This window comes from Salmo trutta, chromosome 16, assembly GCF_901001165.1.
Source record: "Salmo trutta chromosome 16, fSalTru1.1, whole genome shotgun sequence".
In the NCBI taxonomy this organism is placed as follows: domain Eukaryota; kingdom Metazoa; phylum Chordata; class Actinopteri; order Salmoniformes; family Salmonidae; genus Salmo; species Salmo trutta.
This window is the reverse complement of record NC_042972.1, coordinates 10,800,830-10,823,550: the sequence shown is the minus strand read 5'-3', so window position 1 is coordinate 10,823,550 and position 22,721 is coordinate 10,800,830. Positions and strand designations below refer to the sequence as shown.

The 22,721-nt window shown below is 43.0% G+C and overlaps 1 protein-coding gene across 1 annotated transcript; it reads right to left on the bottom strand.

Moving 5' to 3' along the window:
* Positions 1-5,486: 5,486 nt before the first annotated feature.
* LOC115150069 (protein-glutamine gamma-glutamyltransferase 2) lies at positions 5,487-22,274 on the bottom strand. The gene is made up of 13 exons (XM_029692975.1): positions 22,166-22,274; positions 16,932-17,102; positions 15,682-15,933; positions 13,864-13,982; positions 13,291-13,419; positions 9,841-10,018; positions 9,441-9,576; positions 9,245-9,354; positions 8,823-9,065; positions 8,252-8,542; positions 7,430-7,593; positions 6,879-7,012; positions 5,487-5,975 (listed from the first exon to the last, which is right to left on the bottom strand). The coding sequence occupies exons 1-13, from the start codon at positions 22,173-22,175 to the stop codon at positions 5,798-5,800; spliced, it is 2,115 nt and encodes a 704-aa protein (XP_029548835.1). The 5' UTR covers positions 22,176-22,274; the 3' UTR covers positions 5,487-5,797.
* Positions 22,275-22,721: the final 447 nt, after the last annotated feature.

Below are 22,721 nucleotides of genomic sequence, written 5' to 3'. Positions count from 1 at the left end.
TTTATCAGCTTCTTTATATGCCACACCTTTCAGGTGGATGGATTATCTTGGCGATGTAGAATTGCTCCCTTACAGGGATGTAAACACATTTGACATCCCTGTAAATTGTGGGATCTTTTATTTCAGCTCATGAAACCAACATTTTACACATTGTGTTTATATTTTTGTTCAGTGTAGATTCTATTTCTATGACGTCCTACTAGTAACTGAGGAACGATACACTCTGTTTGTCATCATTCCAGGCGGGTGAACTGGCTTTGGTGCTGAAGGGAGTGTTGGATATCATCAGGTGAGTACAGTAGTGCTGCTTAACCCACCTGTTTGTCCGTGTGTCAGCCACACAGGGACTTATGTTTTCACCTGTCGCCTACTGAATCATCCACTTGGTAGGACGTATCTATTAATCCTCTTCAGGAAAGACATGACAGAACTGGCTACTACTGTCAGACAGTACGATGACAGAACTGGCTACTACTGTCACAGTACAATGGCAGGCAGTGGATAAACAACAGTCTACAGAAAGCCACTAGTTCCTGTTGCATCATGGTTGTAGGCAGGAAGCCAGCCATTGCACCCTCATGAGCAAAATAACGACATCACAGCTCACTTAAACTCTGGCCGTGTCTCAATGTTAGTTTGCTCTTTTGTTTTCCGTCAAGGTGACGAGTCAGATTCTTTGATAGGTGGAAGAATGAGGAAGAACGTTTTTTTTTGTGCTCGCACGCACGCATACCAGGACCAGTCACGTGTGTTGAGAAGCAGACCTGAACTGGGGGTAGTTTTTGGACGTTGCTGTGGATCACAACCCACAGAAGATCAAAGCTCTGATTCAAGAGCCCAGCTAGACAATGAGTGGCACTGTGGGTAGGTGTGTATGAGGTGAATGAAAACAAAGAGGTGTGTGAAGAGGACTGGGGGTCTTTTCTCTGACCTTGAGCTCAATAGACTGGGACTTTGTTGAATGCTACTGAAGTGTGTGTATTTCCCTCGTGTACACACATGCTCTACATCATTTTAACAGAAGATATATTACATTACAGCAAGACAAATATTTGACAAACATACATTTTGCTTCATGAGTGTATGATTATTTAAATTTAATTTAGGCTTTACCACTTTTATTTTGTATTTTAGTGGGACATCATACAGCCAGATGCTTTGTATTTTAGTGTGACATCATACAGCCAGATGCTTTGTATTTTAGTGTGACATCATACAGCCAGATGCTTTGTATTTTAGTGGGACATCATACAGCCAGATGCTTTGTATTTTAGTGGGACATCATACAGCCAGATGCTTTGGATTTTAGTGTGACATCATACAGCCAGATGCTTTGTATTTTAGTGGAACATCATACAGCCAGATGCTTTGTATTTTAGTGGGACATACAGCCATATTCTAACAGTGGCATAAGCCTGTTCGGAAATCTTTCTTAGAGTGACAGACTTGAAATCTGAAAGAACAATAAGTTAATCAGGATAGTTATGCAACTTATGCATTTTATTTTATTTGACAATTTAAAATTCATTATGAAGCTACAGCAGTCAAAAATACAAGTACCACAATTACATAGACAAAGTCAAGCCCTGTTAGACTTGTTTTCAACAATAATTTACACAGTAAGATGTACAGTAGGCCTGAACATGTTTCATCTTCATGTGTGACCAACCGGCTCGATCTTCTGTAGCAACATTTGAAATTGTGTTTTTACATTGGATAAAAGTAGAGACTCAGAGCTAGAAAATGTTATATCATACACTACAGTTGGCGAAAAATGGGGAAATAATTCCGCTTTTGAGAAAATAGCCCTTGAATGTTTTGGGAAACCTACTAGAGCTCTTCTTTGTTCATTCAGCATCGATCACACCCTCTTAAGCAATAGCCCCACCTATCTCTTTAAGGATTCACATGTGAGGCCATGTGCTAAACAACCAAAGATTTCAAGACTAAAGGCTGGTTTATACTACGTGTATCGACAGCTGTCGCAGTGACATCATGAACATTCTATTGTCGTCCGACAACCATCTTGTCATTGTCATTATGAAAAAGCATAACCACAAAAACTACAGGCTGCATGACATCAGAAATAGCATAACTAGAAAATAGATTATAGTTGTGAGTGTGACAAAATAAAAGCAGGGCATTCCAAAAGAGAATTTTACAACTTGGACACTGGCTCGTTGGCCTAACATTATATCCTAATTTGATTTTGATGCAGGTCATGTTCCAATGTTTATTTGTCACATGCACAGGATACAGAAGGTGTAGTGAAATGGTTACTTGCATAGTGGTGTCACATCTGCTCCTGCTACTCCCTCTGGTGGTCATCCTGTGTCTCCTTGACCTACAGTTCTTTCCCTGTACCCTCTCTCTCTCTCTCCCTCTCCCTCTCTGTTTAATTGTGTGGTTTGAGACAGGTGTGCTGGAGTCAGAGCACATCCCTACCAGCTGCAACTCATCCATAAATCATATACCCATTCCTGCCACTTCCACTCTGCCAGATCATAATCTCTGCTCAGTCAGTTATTATTCTAGCCTTTTGTCTTTTCTCAAGATCCTGTTGCTCTGCTGTGCTTGTTTCCCTGCCTGACACCCTTTTTGTCCTCTCGTTGCAGTACCGCTCTGTCTCTGGCTCCTGTCTCCTGTTCCACATCTGACCACCAACCACCTTGCTCTGGATTTCACTCCCCACCATTACCTTGGATTCCCCTCAGGACCTGTTTCCCTGTTCTGCTCAGCCAACTCCAACCTCACTCTACACTCCTGGTTTCTGCAACTCATCATCCCCCGGTTCTGCACTTCATATTTCTCTGTGTTCAATAATCATCCCGGCTTCCTCTTCTGAGTCCGCTCTTGGGTTCCCCCCCTTGGCTCCTCGTAACAAGTGGGGTCTAGCTACTTACCTAAACAATTAACCATAATCCCAACTCATAATGTTACTACCCTGCATGAATCTGCAGGGAGCCAACCAACCAGGTTCAATGTTAGCTAGCTAACGTGAGCCTATAACTAGCAATGCAAATGGTTCTGAGATACAAATAATATTACTACATAGATCATAGCTAACAGTAACCTTTAAATTGGTAAATATGGTATAAATTACAGAATTTATTTAAATCGCAATCAAACCGACTTTCTGACTAAATTAGAAACGTATAATATCAAAAACTATACAGTGCCTTCGGAAAGTATTCAGACCCCTCGACTTTTTCCACATTACAACCTTATTCTAAAATTTATTAAATAAATAAAAATCATCAATCTACACACAATACCACATAATGACAGAGTGAAAACAGATTTTTAGAAATGTATTAAAAATGCGAAACAGAAATACCTTATTTACATAGTATTCAAACCCTTTGCTATGAGAGTCGAAATTGAGCTCAGGTGCATACTGTTTCCATTGATCATCCTTGAGATGTTTCTACAACTTGATTGGAGTCCACCTGTGGTAAATTCAATTGATTGGACATGATTTGGCACACACACCTGTCTATATAAGGTCCCAGAGTTGACAGCGTATTTAACAGTAAAAACCAAGCCATGACATCGAAGGAATTGTCCGTAGAGCTCCAAGACAGGATTGTGTCAAGGCACAGATCTGGAGAAGGGTACCAAAACATTTCTGCAGCATTGAAGGTCCCCAAGAACACAGTGGCCTCCATTATTCTTAAATGGAAGAAGTTTGGAACCACCAAGACTCTTCCTAGAGCTGCCCATCCGGCCAAACTGAGCAATCGGGGGAAAAGGGTCTTTGTCAGGGAGGTGACCGAGAACCCGATGGTTACTCTGACACAGCTCTAGAGTTCCTCTGTGGAGATGTGAGAACCTTCCAGAAGGACAACCACGTCTGCAGCACTCCACCAATCAGGCCTTTATGGTAGAGTGGCCAGACGAAAGCCAAACCTCAGTAAAAGGCACATGACAGCCTGCTTGGAGTTTGCCAAAAGGCACCTAAAGACTCAGACCTTGAGAAACAAGATTCTCTGGTCTGATGAAACCAAGATCAAACTCTTTGGCCTGAATGCCAAGCATCCCATCTGGAGGAAACCTGGAACCATCCCTACAGTGAAGCATGGTGGTGGCAGCATCATGCTGTGGGGATGTTTTTCAGGGGCAGGGACTGGGAGACTAGTTAGGATGGAGGGAAAGATGAACGGAGCAAAGTACAGAGAGATCCTTGATGAAAACCTGCTCCAGAGGGCTCAGGACGTCAGACAGGGGCGCAGGTTCACCTTCTAACAGGACAACGACCCTAAGCACTGTCATGGAATTATTCTAATCAAAAGTATTTAGCATTCTTGGTTGCATTAGTATTTTTGTATAAGCAAGCAGTAAATGAAGTAGAGACAGATATTTGGTGCCATGTAAATCTTGATGTCTGTTGCATGACAGCAAAATGTACCTTTGTATAAATTCTCTCATCTGTGATTTGTCATGAACATCCAGGAGGATGGACTTTGCTATAAAATGTTGTGGCTTTGTCCTGCTGGATGGGCTCTCAATGAATCACTTATGGGTGGGTCGTTGACAAGCTCCGTTAATGCAATAATTAAATCATGAAGTTTGATTGTTTTGAAGAAATCTAAAAGTCTCTCCTTTTGATTAGAATAATTCCACGACAGCACACAGTCAAGACAACACAGGAGTGGCTTCGGGACAAGTCTCTGAATTTCCTTGATTGGCCCAGCCAGAGCCTGGACTTGAACCCGATCTAACATCTCTGGAGAGACCTGAAAATAGCTGTGCAGTGACGCTCCCCATCCAACCTGACAGAGATTAAGAGGATCTGCAGAGAAGAATGGGAGAAACTCCCCAAATACAGGTGTGCCAAGCTTGTAGTGTTCTACCCAAGAAGACTCAAGGCTGTAATCACTGCCAAACTTGCTTCAAAAAAAGGACTGCGTAAAGGGTCTGAATACTTATGCAAATGTGGTATTACAGTTTTTTAAATTTTTAATACATTTGTAAATGTGGTATTATGTGTAGATTGATTAGGGGAAAAAGCCATTTAATACGTTTTAGAATAAGGCTGTAACGTAACAAAATGTGGAGAAAGTACTGTAGCTAGATAGACTCTCTTACCCAAATACATGGATGAACGCTTCTCCCTCTCTGTCACAGATGCCATGGTTGCCCTTAGTTTGAAGATGTAATCTGGAGACAGGTGTTTTATACAACAGCCTTCTGTGTTTTATCCTTTCGACTCCCTCTGCATATCTGCAATCAAACGGCAGAATTTTCTCCCTCTCGTTAGCTATCATACTGTAATTCCACCGGGCATTCCACTGATTTCAAAACTCGCTCCTCTAGAAAGTGGATAGCAACACATACTGACCAGCTCATGTTATAGACAGAAGCGTGCTACATGGCAGACCAATCCGAACTCATGTCTCGACATGTCCAGCTCTTCCATTACCTCAGCCAATCATGGCTAGCGGGAAGGTTCCTGGCATTTTCAGTGGCTAAACAAACTAGGCTCGTAATTTCAAAATTTTATTCGTATTTACAGATGGCATACACATTTGTTATTAAGTTACATGAAAGTTCACATGTTCCAGAAGGCATTTTAGCACCAACAAAAGTTTAAGTTCAAATCCCTCTCCTGTGAAGTATTGACGCGCTACATATATGAAAAAATTATACATTTACTCTGACACGTCACGACCCATCATTAACAGGTCAGGGTCGCGACCCATAATTTAAGAAAGGCTGATATAGGATATAACAGGAAAATACGGTATAAATTGCAGAACTTATTTGAGTTATTAGAGTTATTCTCACGAGGGCTTTACTATCTACGCAGTGGGGGGACAACACCGGTGACGGGTTTGATGTACACATTGCAGCTTGCCTTAATGTCCCTGAATTGATCACAGTTGAAGCCGGCCACTAGCTTCTTAGGACCGGGTCTGTATGGAGTAAAGGGCATCTTCACACGTAGTCGTTGCCCTTGTTTTAGCAAAGGCATTCTGAGGAGACACGTGAAAAACATTATACCTCAAGGCAGCTTTAGATCTCTAAACTTCAACACATAAGGTAGTGTCAAATATTTCAGATGGAAAAACTCTAAGCTTTAACCACATGAACAGCCCATGAATGCATGTACTTTCTAGTTTAGCCAAGAGCTAAATAATCTCTTGAGGACAGAAAACGTAACATAAATTGTATTGAATCATCTGTCAAAAGACTGTGATGCCACAACTAACAAGGAACCGTAGTTCTGGTGCTTTGGTTTCCTCACCAGATATCTGGACATATCAGGACTGGGTGGAGGTGGTGCTGAACGTGTGGGAGGGGATTTCAAGCAATGATTTCAGACAATGATTTCAAGCTGGAAGTTTTCAGAAGGGGGGCTTGGCTGAGAGTTTCTGTTTAGGGGACTGGTGACTTTGCTAGTCTCATTAGTATCTTTTGTCAAACATTTTCCCCCAGAACCTAATCAAGCATCTTACACAATTACCTGGGTTTCTGAGATTAAGAGCTAAATTGTCAACTTGACAAGCAAAGTTTCGGTTTGTCATAAAACCTGAATCCATCCCACTTGGCAAAAACTGGGTCCACATCCAGGATTCAAATCTGGACACATTTCACTGGGCACAGATGTCAGTTCAACGTCTAGTTCTGATTTACATTTGCTTGATTTATCACCTAATGTGAATTAGAAATAAACAAAAAAGGTTAAAAGTTTACTTTTTGCACATCCAATCAGTTTTCCATGTTGATTTAACATCATCACACTGATTGTTTTGGGTTGAAATTACATGGAAACAATGTTGATTCAACCAGTTTTTGCACAGTGGGATGGATTCAGGTTTTATGACAAACTGAAACCTTGCTTGTAAAGACATCAGAGAAATGTCACAAAGACCTACCTGACTTCCATTGCTTCAGTCAGCAAGCCACTGCCGGTCACTGTTATGAAGCAGTTTCTCAGACCTTCGGATAGAGGGTTCTCAAACACAACCTCTGCCGTCATTTCACTATACTGCAATTCAGATCCAATGGCCTAAAAGAGAGCACACATTCGAAGAAAAGCATTTGCTAAATAGTATATTATATTGGAACTATCACACTGAATAAACCCCATCTCCAGTTTAATGGCTGTTACTGATATTAACGTTGTATTAAATAGATCAACTGTTCAGATGACAGTCTAACACTTTAGATTTTCATCTTCACAACACGTTTATTCACAGGCCAACCGTTATTGTCCTTGCAAATTGCTATTCTCGCTACTAGTGTGTTTGCCACCTATAAACTAAAATGGTAACCCAAGAGTATGTAAAGACCCTCGTGGCTTGTTCACTAATGACCCCAATGAATGTCACTCAGAGAAAGTTGAGCTGTTCTAAGTGGGTTATTGGAGTGGCTTAAGGATCTGACAGACTGCGAAATGACAATGTTGGGAATATGCAGTACTCACTTTGATGGTGAGAGAAGGGCTCTCTGGCACAAGGTCTTTCTCTGTGATGTACACTGCCTCACTCTTGTCATTGTCTGTGACCACAGCCGAAACCTTGATGCTGTTGCTCTCCCGCATTTTCTCTCCGTACACAGAGAAGGGGATGTGGATGGGTATAGTCAGATCTGCCAACAGAGACAATGCATTTGATTGTCAAGGTATCACAAACGTTAATATTCTGTTGTGTCCTCAGTACAACGTTAGCAACCCTAACATTCTGTAGCGTCCTCAGTACAACGTTAGCAACCCTAACATTCTGTAGCATCCTCAGTACAACGTTAGCAACCCAAACATTCTGTAGCATCCTCAGTACAACGTTAGCAACCCTAACATTCTGTAGCATCCTCAGTACAACGTTAGCAACCCTAACATTCTGTAGCGTCCTCAGTACCACATTAGCAACCCTAACATTCTGGTGTGTCCTCAGTACAACGTTAGCAACCTGACAGCAATAAGAGTTAGTAAGTCGATTTGCTACAACTCTATGGCAGCTATACATGAGACTTTACAGCTTTGTTAAATTGACCAGTTAAATTCTAACTATATGCACTCCTGAAACACACCACGTTTTTGTCGAAATCAATCATTGAGATTGATATGTGCGTCATACCAAGGATGTTGACAAAGAATTATGAAGGTGAATAGCTGCAATGTGCTCTTGGTTTTGTTAAGTGTTTCAGTTCCCTTTGTTCTGTGATGTAAATGCCTCCCTGTGTGCACGACTGTGTTAGTTAAACCTTGTAGGCCTACTCACGGAAAGAGTTTGGAACATTTTCACTCTACCTTGGTTGGGAAGGAGCTTCAGTTCTTTCAATTCGGTCTGTATCTGGGAGGATGGGATCCCGGTGTATCTCATGGCCTGAACGTTGACATTGATCACTAGTGTCCGAGTCTCACTGTCGTTGCTGTTCAGTATAAGCTTGAGGTCGATGTCTTTGCCACTGACCGGCTTGGTCAGCTCCACGATCTTCATGGAAACGCCAGGTTTGCCGTCATGGATCCCGTTTGAATTCTCTTCAGGTATGTTGACTCTTTTCACAGCTTGATTGTACACAGCTCTCTCCTTTTCTGTGCCTGTTTGAAATGTGTGAGATTTTGGACGAGTACCTGGTGACTCAAGCAGTTGCTCTCACTCACCTTGGAGAATTATTGTGAAAGGTGGACACAGCACCATTCTGAATCATCTCTTAAAAAGGTACAGAACTATTTCCCAGACCAACCATAGTTCTCAAATATATAAAAAGTTTATACCCTTATGATAGGCATAACCCTTGTAACGCTGCATTAGTTCCGAAATCAACTGATAACAGTTCAATCTTGATATAGTCAGACTCTCGGTTCATTCAATACCAACCCTCTGCATGTTTATAGTTGGCCGTGATGTCCACTCTCTTGTCGCTGCCCACTGCCTTGGTGCTGATGTTCTGGCCTACGGACACACTGTCCGTGAATATATTTTTCTTGGAGCCGTCAGCGAACACCATCCAGGTTACACGGTCGGCGTTGACTTCGGCGAAGACAAAGGGCACATCGTATTTGAGGTCAACGTGACCCTGCAGTATTGCCTTGACTGGAGCAGGGCCGCAGCAGTAAACATCTGCGGGAGGGGAAGAGAAAACAACATGAGCGTATAACAGGGAGTTCCCTTCATGTCTCCCAGACCCAGGACACGAACTCAGAACCATCTGCACAATAGCACAACATACAGTACAGACAACCTCCAGAAGTGTGTTATTATGTAAGATGGTGTGAGATGAGATGGAAGTTGGACCGTACCAGTGCTTTTCTCCTGGGGGGTGGGGTCCACAACCTGCCAGCCATCGTATAAGGAGCCTGCTGAGAGATCGGGCCGTCTCATCCAGGCCTCCACCCACACATGGTAATTCCTGAGCAGAAACACCAGTCTTCAAAACTTCATGCTATTGGCATCACTCTTCATACTGTAGCCACAACGACCTCATGTTGCACTTACCATACACTGTCAGGGCTCTGTTTGGGTCTGACTCCATAGTCGGAGAAGAAGTCGTCAATTGTCAGGTTTTTGTCGGTGTCGTGGGCTGACTGAAAATTGGAAACCACTCGACATGGGATTCCCAAACACCTCAGTACTGACAAGGAAATACATTTCAGGCATACTGGTTAACTAAAACAACACATTCAAAGAATACTGGTTAACTAAAATAAGCACATCCAAGGCATTGACATGCAGCCTCTCTCCTCTGATCAGAGGTGGTGGGTAATCTTGCCATCCCTCTCAAAAACCAATCACAGCCCTGGGTCTGAGCGCATGCAATAGTCAGTTCTATTTAAATAACGTATTGATTGATTGACTAAAATAATAATTGAAGAGAGATTGGACAGTGATAGCCTACCTGTGCACATTACAGCGGCGAACACCCAACACTGGCCATACTTGACTGGATTGCTGCCATTTTTGAGCCACCTCCTTAGTACCTCCACACTACCGTTCCAGTGAGTAGGGGACATGCCACCATCGTATTGACCATCCCACCGCCCCATCAGGACACCTCTGTCATCGTTAGCGTTGATCTGGGCAAGGACAATAATGTTAAAATTACATTTCAAAACTGTCATTTGGCTGAGTGAAAGTACAAAAACACAATCTAAAATGTAGTTGCTTTCCTGGATCTAGATTGAGCATAGCCTTGGACTAAAAAGCATGTTCAGTGTGGAAAGTTATTTTTAGTCCAGAACTAGATTTAATCTGGGTCCAGGAAACCAGTCCTATATGTGTAACAACACCTTAATTAGTGGCACTGGAACCATTTATAGTGAACAGGGCCAGATGATGTTCCAGAAATGAACCAATGTATTTTCTTGTGTTGTTTATACAGAACTATGAGCTTATGATCAACTCCATTGTGTCCTCCTCCCAGAGTGCTAAGAACCTTGGCGTGACCCTGGACAACACCCTGTCGTTCTCAACTAACATCAAGGCGGTGACCCGATCCTGTAGGTTCATGCTCTACAACATTCGCAGAGTACGACCCTGCCTCACACAGGAAGCGGCGCAGGTCCTAATCCAGGCACTTGTCATCTCCCGTCTGGATTACTGCAACTCGCTGTTGGCTGGGCTCCCTGCCTGTGCCATTAAACCCCTACAACTCATCCAGAACACCGCAGCCCGTCTGGTGTTCAACCTTCCCAAGTTCTCTCACGTCACCCCGCTCCTCCGCTCTCTCCACTGGCTTCCAGTTGAAGCTCGCATCCGCTACAAGACCATCGTGCTTGCCTACGGAGCTGTGAGGGGAACGGCACCTCCGTACCTTCAGGCTCTGATCAGGCCCTACACTCAAACAAGGGCACTGCGTTCATCCACCTCTGGCCTGCTCGCATCCCTACCTCTGAGGAAGTACAGTTCCCGCTCAGCCCAGTCCAAACTGTTCGCTGCTCTGGCACCCCAATGGTGGAACAAGCTCCCTCACGACGCCAGGACAGCGGAGTCAATCACCACCTTCCGGAGACACCTGAAACCCCACCTCTTTAAGGAATACCTGGGATAGGATAAAGTAATCCTTCTAACCCCCCCCTTAAAAGATTTAGATGCACTATTGTAAAGTGGTTGTTCCACTGGATATCATAAGGTGAATGCACCAATTTGTAAGTCGCTCTGGATAAGAGCGTCTGCTAAATGACTTAAATGTAAATGTAATAATTTAAAGAATGTCACTGTTACTAGTGGGGTTCAATAATGTTGTCACGGTTACTAGATGAGTTTAATAATGTTGTCACGGTTACTAGATGGGTTTAATAATGTCCCTGTTAGTAGTGGGGTTCAATAATGTTGTCACGGTTACTAGATGGGTTTAATAATGTCACTGTTACTAGTGGGGTTCAATAATGTCACTGTTAGTAGTGGGGTTCAATAATGTTGTCACTGTTACTAGATGGGTTTAATAATGTTGTCACTTACTACTTTGGTTCAATAATGTTGTCACGGTTACTCGTGGGGTTCATTAATGTCACTGTTACTAGTGGGGTTCAATAATGTTGTCAATGTTACAACAATGTTTTCCATCCAAATGGCGACAGATTTTCATGCGAATATTACGAATAAAATTGTTAAATTACGAGCCTAGTTGGTTTAGTCATGGAAAAAGGCAGGAACCTTCCCGCTAGCCATGATTGGCTGAGATAATGTATGGGCTGGACCTGCCGGGAGATGCGTTTGGATTGGTCTGCCATGTAGCATGCTTCTGTCTATAACATGAGCTGTTCAGAATGTGTTGACAGTCATTTCTACTGCGCCGTTTTTGATAGATATAATGTTAGCCATTGAGAACTACAAAGGTTTTGCTACTTTTCTCAACAACATTGATGTCCTAAACGTATCAGGCGCTATCGACAGAACAGTAGGAAAAGTGATGGGCTACTTGCTGCATACGCCACAGTCAGTGTGAACTGGAGTGACTTGACACAAATCTGTCCAAACAAGAAGTAGCTTAAAACAAATCTGAGTTAAATGTTTCCAGTCTGCCGTGAAGCGTTCATCCATGTATACGGGTACGAGTCTAGCTACATTTCCCAGATATACTTTTCTAATTTTGTCAGAAAGTTGTTTTCATTGCAAGTTAAAGCATACTGTTAGTTAGCTACTAAACGTTAGCTTGCTGGCTCGCTAGAAACGTTACGTATATGATCTGCACAGTAATTTTATTTGAATCAGAAAACCATTTGCATTGCTAGTTATAGCCTATTTTTAGCTAGCAAACATTGAACCTAGTTTGTTAGCTTTAGCTACCTGCAGATTCAATAACAATTAAATATTTATAAAATATATTTATGTTTCTGATATTGCTACTGTGCAAGTACGCAAGTACTATAACTATACTGTTTACACCTTCTGTATCCTGTGCATGTGACAAATAAACATAGATTTTATTTGATATAGCGTGTGTTTACCACATGGCCTCACATATGAATCCTTAAAGAGATGAACAGGGCTAAGGGTTATGAGGGTGTGAACGATGCTGAATGGATGTAGACAAAGAAGAGCTCTCCAGTAGGTGTACCAAAACATTCTATTTTCTCAAAAGTGGGGTTTCAAAGCAGATTATTTCCCCATTGTTCCTCAACTGCAGTGTATGATATCCCATTTTCTGTCTCTGAGTCTCTACCTTTATCCAATGAAAAAAAAGAGAATAATAATCACATTTTGCTACATAAGTTCGAGGCGGTTGGTCACATTTTAGAATAAAGCTGTAACGTAACAAAATGTAGAAATTGTCAAAGGTCTGAATACTTTCCGAATGCACTATAGCCAAAATGATAAGATTATGTTTTATTTGTCAAACGGCAGCCAAGCATCGAGGATCATGTTACCAGAATAAGGCCCTCAATATTTAATAGAAAGAAATATCAAGCTCATCACCTTGCACATTCACCACCCTGTGAACTTCATCATTAATTTATTTATCTGTAGCCTAATAAACGGCATGCTTTCCCGATGAGTCATAGTGGGACGACCACACAAGATGTCATTGCGTGATTCCAAGTTTACTTCGATATGATGGTTATTAAATCAATATTTGCGAATAAAAGCATTTCCACCAACATTTCTCTCATAGTTAATTTTACTGACTCAAAACCATCCCACCTTGTCTTGTGCATTTTGTTTTGTCAAGATTTGTAAAGTTGACTGCCACATTTTCCATCAGCACTTTCATGAAATGTCATGAAATGTTTTATCTGACATGTACTTTACTCGCATAAAAAGGTTGGATGGAAACCTGTTCACTGTTACTAGTGGGGTTCAATAATGTTGTCACTGTTACTAGTGTGGGTCAGATCTCCAATCTTACCATGGCACTGACCACCCTACTGACATAGATGGGGTTGCAACGAGCAGAGAAGTCCTTTGCGGGGTCACTCAGACACTTGGGATTCACATCAAGCAGCTTCAGGCAAATGTCCACTATATCGTCTTCAAACTGGAGAAACAATACATTTGGGCAGGTTAGCTAGCAACAATTTCTAAAATGTCTTGTCTATACTAACTTACAATTTTGTAATTTAATCTTATCCAGGGCGACTTACAGTATTGAGTTGATAAGTGTTCGTATTGGTCTCCCGTGGTAATCGAACCCCACAACCCTTGCGTTGCAAGAGCCATTCTTTACCAATGGAGCCACGCAGGACTCTAGCCAATCACGTAGACTAAGATATCGTGTGACACTTGGGGGCGGTTTCCTGGACAACAGATTAGTCCTGGACTTCTCTAGAGTAAAAATAATTTGGGAGGGAGATTCTCCATTGAGTTTGCTTTTTAGTTGAGGAATATATTTAAGCTGTGTCCAGGAAACAAGCCCTATATGTTATAAGCAGCTAGGTAGTACTTTTCAACTGTACAATACTGTATTGTTTGTTCTGTGTACCTGTCCGAAGTTCCACGCCATAGAGCTGATGTATTTGTCAGAACCTTTGTACACCAGGCCTTGTTCTCTCATCACATACTCCTGCCTCTCCTCCTCTTCAGGTAGATGCACCCAGTCCTCTACAGCCCGCAACAAAATACAGCCGTTTTAAAAACATGAATTATAAGAATTTGTTCCACTGACTTGACTGGATAAATAAAAAATACATTATTATACAAACTGAAATGAAAGGGTATCTGGACAAGGTTTAAATTGCGAGTAACTTTAACATGTTATCATGCTGTTACTGTGTTATGACCACTGTCTCCCATGCTAGAATGTAGTGTTACCAAGCTGTGTTACCAGTATGCTACCAGACTTTAATACCAGGATGTTAGCAGGCTGTGCTACCAGGCTGTGCTGCCAAGCCTTGCTGATAGGCTATGCTACCAAGCTGTGCTACCAGGCTGCACTACCAAGCCGTGCTAATAGGCTGTGCTACCAGGCTGCGCTACCAAGCCGTGCTGCAAGGCTGTGCTACCAGGTTGTGCTACCAAGCCATGCTAATAGGCTGTGCTACCAGGCTGCACTACCAAGCCGTGCTAATAGGCTGTGCTACCAGGGTGTGCTGCAAGGCTGTGCTACCAAGCTGTGCTACCAGGCTGTGCTACCAAGCTGAGCTACCAGGCTGTGCTAATTGGCTGTGCTACCAGACTGTGCTACCAGGCTGTGCTAATAGGCTGTACTACCAAGCTGTGCTACCAGACTGTGCTACCAAGCTGTGCTAAAATGCTGTGCTACCAAGCTGTGCTACCAGGCTGTGCTACCAAGCTGTGCTAAAATGCTGTGCTACCAAGCTGTGCTACCAACCTGTGCTACCAGGGTGTGCTACCAGGCTGTGCTACCAAGCTGTGCTACCAGGCTGTGCTACCAATGAACTCATCACATGGTTTCAACAGCAATGCCACCACTTTGATATTAGAGATCAGCATTCATAACCACAGACTGTCATTCATATAATGTGGCTCTGGATGTTGTGGCCCATTGTTTGTATCTGTGTGTCTATTATGTCCCAAAACAGTTATGAGGCATCTTTCCAACCCATACAGCGACATGGGTTACAACAATCTCTGTAAAGTTAGCCATTTCCAGCTTTTAAACTGATGAGAACATTCAGGAATACAGCATTTGACACCCTCTGGATACTGTATCAAATATTGACTGTGTGTTACCATGGCTGTATTGATGCAGTCACAGCATTTGTTCTCCTTCATGTGATTATGTCACGTCCTGACCATAGAAAGCTTTTATTTTCTATGGTAGAGTAGGTCAGGGCGTGACAGGGTTTTTTGTCTAGTTTAAGTTTTATATGTTGTGTGGTTCTAGTTTCTGTTTTTCTATGTTTTTTTTGGGGGGGATGATCTCCAATTAGAGGCAGCTGGTAATCGTTGTCTCTAATTGGGGATCATATTTAAGTTGTTTTTTCCACTAGGTTTTGTGGCAGATTATTTTGAGGTAGTGTATGTTTCACCTCTTCGTCACGGTTTGTTATTTTGTTTAGTAGTTTATTTGTGTCTTGCATAGTTTCACAGTTATAATAAAATGTGGAACGATACACACGCTGCGCCTTGGTCTCCTTCATCATACGACAAACGTGACAGATTAAAAAATGTATATATCACAGTTCTAGTTAACATTTTTATGAATGCTTTATACTCCATTATAATGTATTAAATATGCCTTACCATACTCTCCAATCTCGTTCACAGGAAGTTCATTCATTGACCCAGAATTCCCCATGAGGGATAATAAAGTTGTTTTGAATTGAATTGTGTTTACCTTTGCACCAGGGATTAAACAGCAGAAGGAGCTTGCCCAGGCTGCTGCCCACCGAGGCGGTGGCGCTGGTCTTTACAGACAGGCTGTACTCTCCCACTGGGGCATCTGCTGGGCTGGTGATGTCCAGGCTGATTGAGCCCGCCAGGAGCACTGAGCCCTGGTGAACCTTGACCTTCCAGGAGGAACCCTTCCCACAGCCCTCAGGTAGCCCGAACACTGACCTGGTCCCCAATGCCTCCGAAGGCTGGGGCCCTGGATGGAGAACAGAGGATGTTGTGGGTTGTGTTCAGTAGGAATGAAATTGATGAAAACTTTCAGAAACAGTGATGTACCATACACTGGGAGTACAAAAAATTAGGAACACCTTCCTAATATTGAGTTGTCCCCATTTTCCCTCAGAACAGCCTCAATTCGTCGGGGCATGAACACTACATGGTGTCGAAAGCGTTCCTCAGGGATTCTGGTCCATGTTGACGCCAATGCTTCTCACTGTTGTGCCAAGTTAGCTGGAAGTCATTTGGGTGGTGAACCATTCTTGAAACACATGGGAAACTGTTGAGTGTGAAAAACCCAGCAGCATTGCAGTTCTTGACACACTCAAACCGGGGCGCTTGGCACCTACTACCATACCCTGTTCAAAGGCACTTAAATCTATTGTCTTGCCCATTCACCCTCTGAATGACACACATACACAATCCATGTCTCAGTTGTCTCAAGGCTTAAAAATCCTTCTTTAACCTGTCTCCTCCCTTTCATCTACACTGATTGAAGTGGATTTAACAGGTGACCTCAATAAGGGATCATAGCTTTCACCAGGATTCACCTGGTCAGTCTATATCATGGAAAGAGCAGGTGTTCCTAATGTTTTGTACACTGTGTATTTGTCCAATAAGATTCAATATTTTCTGACAGCGTAACGTTGATGTCAGGAGTACATATACAGGAGAAGTGAAGGTATCTCAAATCCTGTCAGTGGTGAAATTCAGTCTTTAGATATGATAGAATTGACCCCAACTCAGCTATGTACAACACACTCAAGGATTTGTTCCAATATCATTATTACTGCACGTGTCTGTCTTGTCAAAGGGGACTAACATAGGGCCGATTTCCCTGCCCTAGCCTAGATCCATCCTAGTGTGTTTTAGTCCAGGACTAGCATAATCTGGGTCCGTAAAACTTTTAATACAAACAGCCCTAATAAATAGCAGCGATAAATAAAGTTATTCTATTTTCTATTCTAGATAGCTCACCTGTCTCCACCATCAGCTCCAGTAAGTCTGTTGTGGGCCTGGAGAGGTCATGGAGTTCAAAGGTGACCAGGAAGGACTGGCCTCTCCTGACTATCAGTCTGTTCACTGAGATGTCATTGGTTTTGTGGGCTGTGTTGTTCTTCTCACAGTTGAGATCTACTTTACCAACGTCTTCAAGAAAGAATTAAATTAATACATATATAGATAAAACATTTTTCATTTGAAACTGAATTATCCCTTACTTAAAATCCTGCTTTTCTATTTTTCCTGATATTACAACTTTTATGTTTTCTAGTGTGGGTGTCTGTTTCTGTGTTTGATGTTGTCTTGCCCAATGTTTGTTTGTCACATTTTTGCCTGACAGCAACATAGCAGAAACACTGTCAGTGGTAGTTTAGATCACTGGATAGAAAAAACACTTGTAGCCTTTCACCATGCATAAGGCATGTAGTAACTTGACAAGGAATGCCCACACGCAAATCAATATGACTTTCCTTTACTTTCAACCTAATAAAAGGTGTACAGCCATGTACAAACAAACACAGCAAAGTGATACCGCCACATGAATAGTAATCCTACTATACTCCATGTAATTATTTATATTGTGTCTACACTATAACACTTCTCCCCCCTTAATTTCAATCCCCCCTGTGAGAAAAGAACATAAGATGAACAAGTAAACCACATCAATGTTAACACTTTAGAACTTCTGCTAGTGTTACTGTAAATGTAAACAAACAAAAAATGACTTTTCTACTAAGTCTGCTGTTCCAAACAAACACTAACACCACAAGGCTCTCGGTCTCAACTACAGAGTTGGTCTTTCAGGAGGCTTGTGACTACGCTGTGATCTGCGCAGTACTCCTGGTGTGCTACGAGACACAGGTAAGGTGTGTCCCAGTGGAGCTGGGTCTGAGGTCACAGGAGCGGGTTGGGTGTTTGTGAGAGGAAGTCCATCACCCTCTGCAGGAACCACTGAATGCACCTCTTTCTCAGATGCTGTTTCCTGTGGGGTTTCCACTTGTATACTACCACCCGCAGCTGTTCCGTCTGAAAACATGGCATTTTCTTTGTCATAGCGCAGGTGAATGTGGTCCTGGTGTCTGCGTATGACTCGACCATCAGTCAGTTTGACCACAAAGGAGACTGGGCCACTCTGACTCAGAATGGTACCTGGCAACCAACGTTGGCTGCTTGTGAAGTTGCGGATGTAGACAGTGTCATTGGGTTTTAACTGTCTCTCCCTCGCGTGGTGGTCATGTCTCTCTTTTTGTTTCTCCTGCTTCCGTTCCACTCGTGCTTTGATGTCCGGACGCAGTAGATCCAGGTGAGCTTTTGGCTTTCTGCCTATCAACACCTCAGCTGGAGCCTGTCCTGTTGTTGTTTGTGGCGTGATGCGGTATTGGAACAAGAACCGAGAGAGTTTAGTTGTGATGGTTCCCCCAGTCATCTTTTTGAGCCCCTCTTTCAGTGTCTGCACAGCCCGCTCCACTAAGCCGTTTGAGGCCTGTTGAAACAGCGCGCTGCGGACATGGCAAATTCCGTTTTTCCGCATTAAGTCATGGAAAAAAAATCACAGGTAAAGGTTGTTGCAAGTCAGGCAGACCATGGGTTGCAAACACCTGCCAAATCTTTTTGATGGTTGTGGTCGCTGTGATGTTGCTCATGATGTGAGCCTCCAGCCACATGACAAGGAACATGTGGCCCACGAAAGGGCCTGCAAAGTCTATGTGCAGCCCGGACCATGGCGATCAGGCCACTCCCACAGATGTAGTGGCGCCATCTTCTGGTTGATCTGGCACTCAGAGCATGATTTCACTTGTTTTCTATTTCCCGATCTATGTTAGGCCACCAGATGTAAGATCTGGCTAAACATTTCATCCGGGAGGCACCTGGGTGAGCCTCATGGGCCTCATCCATGACTTGTGAATGGCCAGGGAGTGGAACAACCACTCTGGAACCCCAGAGTATGCAGCCATCCTGCACACTCAGCTCAGTTTTGCACTTGGCATAAGGTCTCAGTCCATCATCCTCTATTACAGGAGGCCAGCCCTGCATAAGGAATCTTTGCACTTGAGCCAGGATAGGATCCCAGTCTGTCCATTGCTTGATCTGTTTGGCGTTCACAGGTGTGTTTGACAATCTCTCCATTAGGAAAATTGTCTCGAGAGGCACCACAGTTGTGGCGGGCATCTCTGGTAGCGGGAGACGGCTGAACGCGTCTGCGTTTGCATTGTCCTTCCCCGCTCTGTAGACAATAGTGTACTGGTAAGCTGACAGTGTGAGGGCCCAGCACGGTGTCCTTGCTAAAGCCATGGAAGGAATGCATCTTGAATCACTGAAAAGGTCAGTGGTTTGTGGTCAGTGCTTATGGTGAAATGACGACCGTAGAGGTATTGATGAAAGCGTTTCACAGCAAAAACTATGGCCAGACCTTCCTTGTCTAACTCTGAATAACCCTTCTCAGCACTTGTCAGTGTGTGTGATGTGAATCCAATGGGTTTCTCTGACCCATCCTCCATCTGATGAGAGCGTCCTGCCCCGACGCCATAGAGCGAGGCGTCACATGACAGAATGATGTCTTTGTCTTGGTCAAAATTAACCAGCAGTTGTGCTTGTTGTAGTAGTGCTTTCACTTCCTTGAAAGCTTTCTCTTGAGCTGGCCCCCTCTTCCATTTACAGTCTTTGTGGAGCAGCTGATAAAGTGGAGCCAACACTGTTGACAGCTCATGGAGGAACTTACCATAGTAGTTCACCATGCCCAGGTACGACCTGAGCTCAGTGTTGGGTGTTGACTGTGACATACTCTTTCGAGTCCTCGTCCAGGAGGAGCTGTTGGTAGGTGTGACTCATGTCAAGCTCTGAGAACATCTTGCCTCCAGCAAACGTCGCAAACAGGTCCTCCACCCCCGGCAGCAGGTAAGCATCCAGCTTAGAGGCCCTGTTGATGGTGAGCTTGTAGTCCCCACATATACGCACCGTGCTATCACTTTTCAGAACAGGAACGATTGGAGCTGCCCAGCGGGTGAACTGAATGAGAGTAATGATGTTTGTTCCCTGCAGCCGCTCCAACTCATCCTCAACTTTCTTTTTCATGGCGTATCGGACTGTCCTGGGCTTGAAAAAGCGAGGCTCGGCCTGAGGATCCACGAACAGCTTAACTACAGTGCCCTGCACTGTGCCCAGTTAATCTTTGAAAATCTCAGGGTACTTTTGAATGACATCCTCAGTCACTCGTGTGTTTTATCTCACCCCAGTTCAGTTTTGGTGAGCCAGTCACACCCTAGTAAACTAGGCCCCTTCCCTTTCACCGCCAGGAGCAGTGCTCTCGTTTCCTGGCTGTTGTCCACCTCCAGAGCCCCGAGCAATGGTATGGTCTCCTCATCTGATTTCTATCTACCTCCACTATAGCATAGATAGAAACAATGCTCTTCCCCCTCCACTGTGCTCACTAGGTGGTGTGCTGCTGACTGTGGCTTAATTGCTGTGAACTTGCCCTGCCCAGTCTGCCCACCCCCTGGCTTGCTCCTTGGACCCCTGCATTTTTTAGCTAAATGTCCCATTTTGTTGCAATTGTGACAGACCGTATCCTTGATTTTACAGTTGTTTGCATAATGTGTTCCCCTACATCTGAAGCATTCCACTGATATGTCTTTTGTCACCTGATGCACTGCACAACTTACACTGCTGGCCTTTTGAATATTTTTTGACATTATTAGCAGCCATCTCCATTCCTTGAGATAGTTGCTATGCTCTCTTGAAAGTCAGTGTAGCTTCCTCCAACAAACTGTATGCTGTCCTCATTAATGCCACAGACTAATCTGTCACGGAGCATGTCCTCTAACATAGCCCCAAACTCACAATGTTCAGAGAGCTCACATAATTCAGCAACAAAGTTAGCAACAGACTGACCTGTTTTCTGAGAATGGCAGTTCAATTTGAACCTCTGGACAATCACTGAAGGCTTTGGATTGTGGTGAGTCTGAACGAGAGCAACTAGATCCACAAAGGGAATTTCTCCCGGTCTCCGTGGCTTAGCCAAATTCCTCATGAGCTTGTAGGTTTTAGCCCCACACACACTCAAGAGAATAGAGCGCTGTTTAGCCTCATCTCTAATTCCATTTGCCAAGAAAAAACCTTTCCAGATATTCCGCCCAGTCCTCGTTGTCTTCCACAAACTCAGTGATAGTCCCAAACATTGCCATTATAACGCCAACTTGTCCTTGATCCTCGTTAGCGTTTTCCACGTGCTGCTGGTTGTCACCGATGAAGTTGCCCTCCAGCGGCGGCTGCTCTCCGTCGCTCATTAAGCTAGCTAGCTGACTGACAACCTCCACTGTTTCATAACTGATCAAGTTTTATCCTCATCGCCAAAAATATGTAGTAACTTGACAAGGAATGCCCACATGCAATTCAATATGACTTTCCTTTGGAAGAGTTGCATTGAACAGGTACAACTCTGGGTGATGACATCAACGGGGAAAAGTCACGGTCAAGGCCAATGCCAATAATAACCATGAATACATGAATAATAATCATGCTATACTGCAGGTAAGTACAATAACATATTCTATGTAATTATTTATATAGTGTCTACACTATGACAATGCAGAAAGAAATAGGCGAAAGACCATAGACTTAGGAATTAGAATTGAATATGATCTCTATGTAAAAGACAGCCTTGGGCCAGGATGAAATGGTATGAGGAACCTATGACAATAATTCAAGTGAAACATGGCAGAAGATTAGTGATGAAAAAAGTCCCTTAAAGGCAGGGAGAATCCCCCCCAAAAGTAAGCCTGTATATTGCACAGGTAACACATTATAGTAAACTACAGTATACCTGTATTCAAATACTATATGTACAAAGACAGCAGCAGATCTTCAAGTCCAGTAATTTGCTGATCTGCCCCTATCTGTCAATATTGATATAGTTTGCTAAAGTGTTATCTATGCAATACACTACAGGCCAACTTTGCATATTTTCTTTAATGGCTCATAAATAATAAAAGCTGTCAGAAATGAAATTAATTTAACAGATGAACAAACACCAACAAGGATGATCTTTCTTTGTAAGAAAATGTTCCATTCTACAAGTCAAGTCACCCAATTACCCATTCACTGTACTATATTACCCTCTGTCACTAAACATGACATAGGCTACCTTGACAATGCAATAGTCACATTTTTCAGCATCTGAAAAATCTTGCAATGAGCAGTGTTAGTTGACTTACCAAAATCCATTGAAGCTGTCTCTCATGTGGTTGTGTTGGTAAGTGGATTGAGTTGCTTGTTGTAGTACTGCAGTACTGTAAGCAATGAAAGGATGCCAGGACTTTTAAAGGGAGCCCTACCCATGTCAAAAGAATGTCTCAAACATCACACAGACAAATGCACCCTTTCACTAGAATGGTCTTTCTGGTTCTTCCCCTGTGTGTAGGTGGCAATAGCTACTTTACATTTTTGGGCAAGTGATCATAATCTTCATGCCTTTCAGACCTTAATGTCAGTTGCACAGAATACAGCGGGTGTAAACAGTACAGTGAAATGCTTGCTTGCATGCTCTTCCTCAACGTTGCAGTAATACTACGTCATATGAAATAAATACACACGAGAAATGAAAAAGGTACACAGGAACTAAAGAAATACACAAGAATATAATGACATGTAGAATATATTGACATGGAGAATATATTGACATGGAGAATATAATGACATGCATAACATATTGGCAAGTAGAATATATTGATATGTTTACAAGAGTATTGTGACTATCAAAAATACACTATT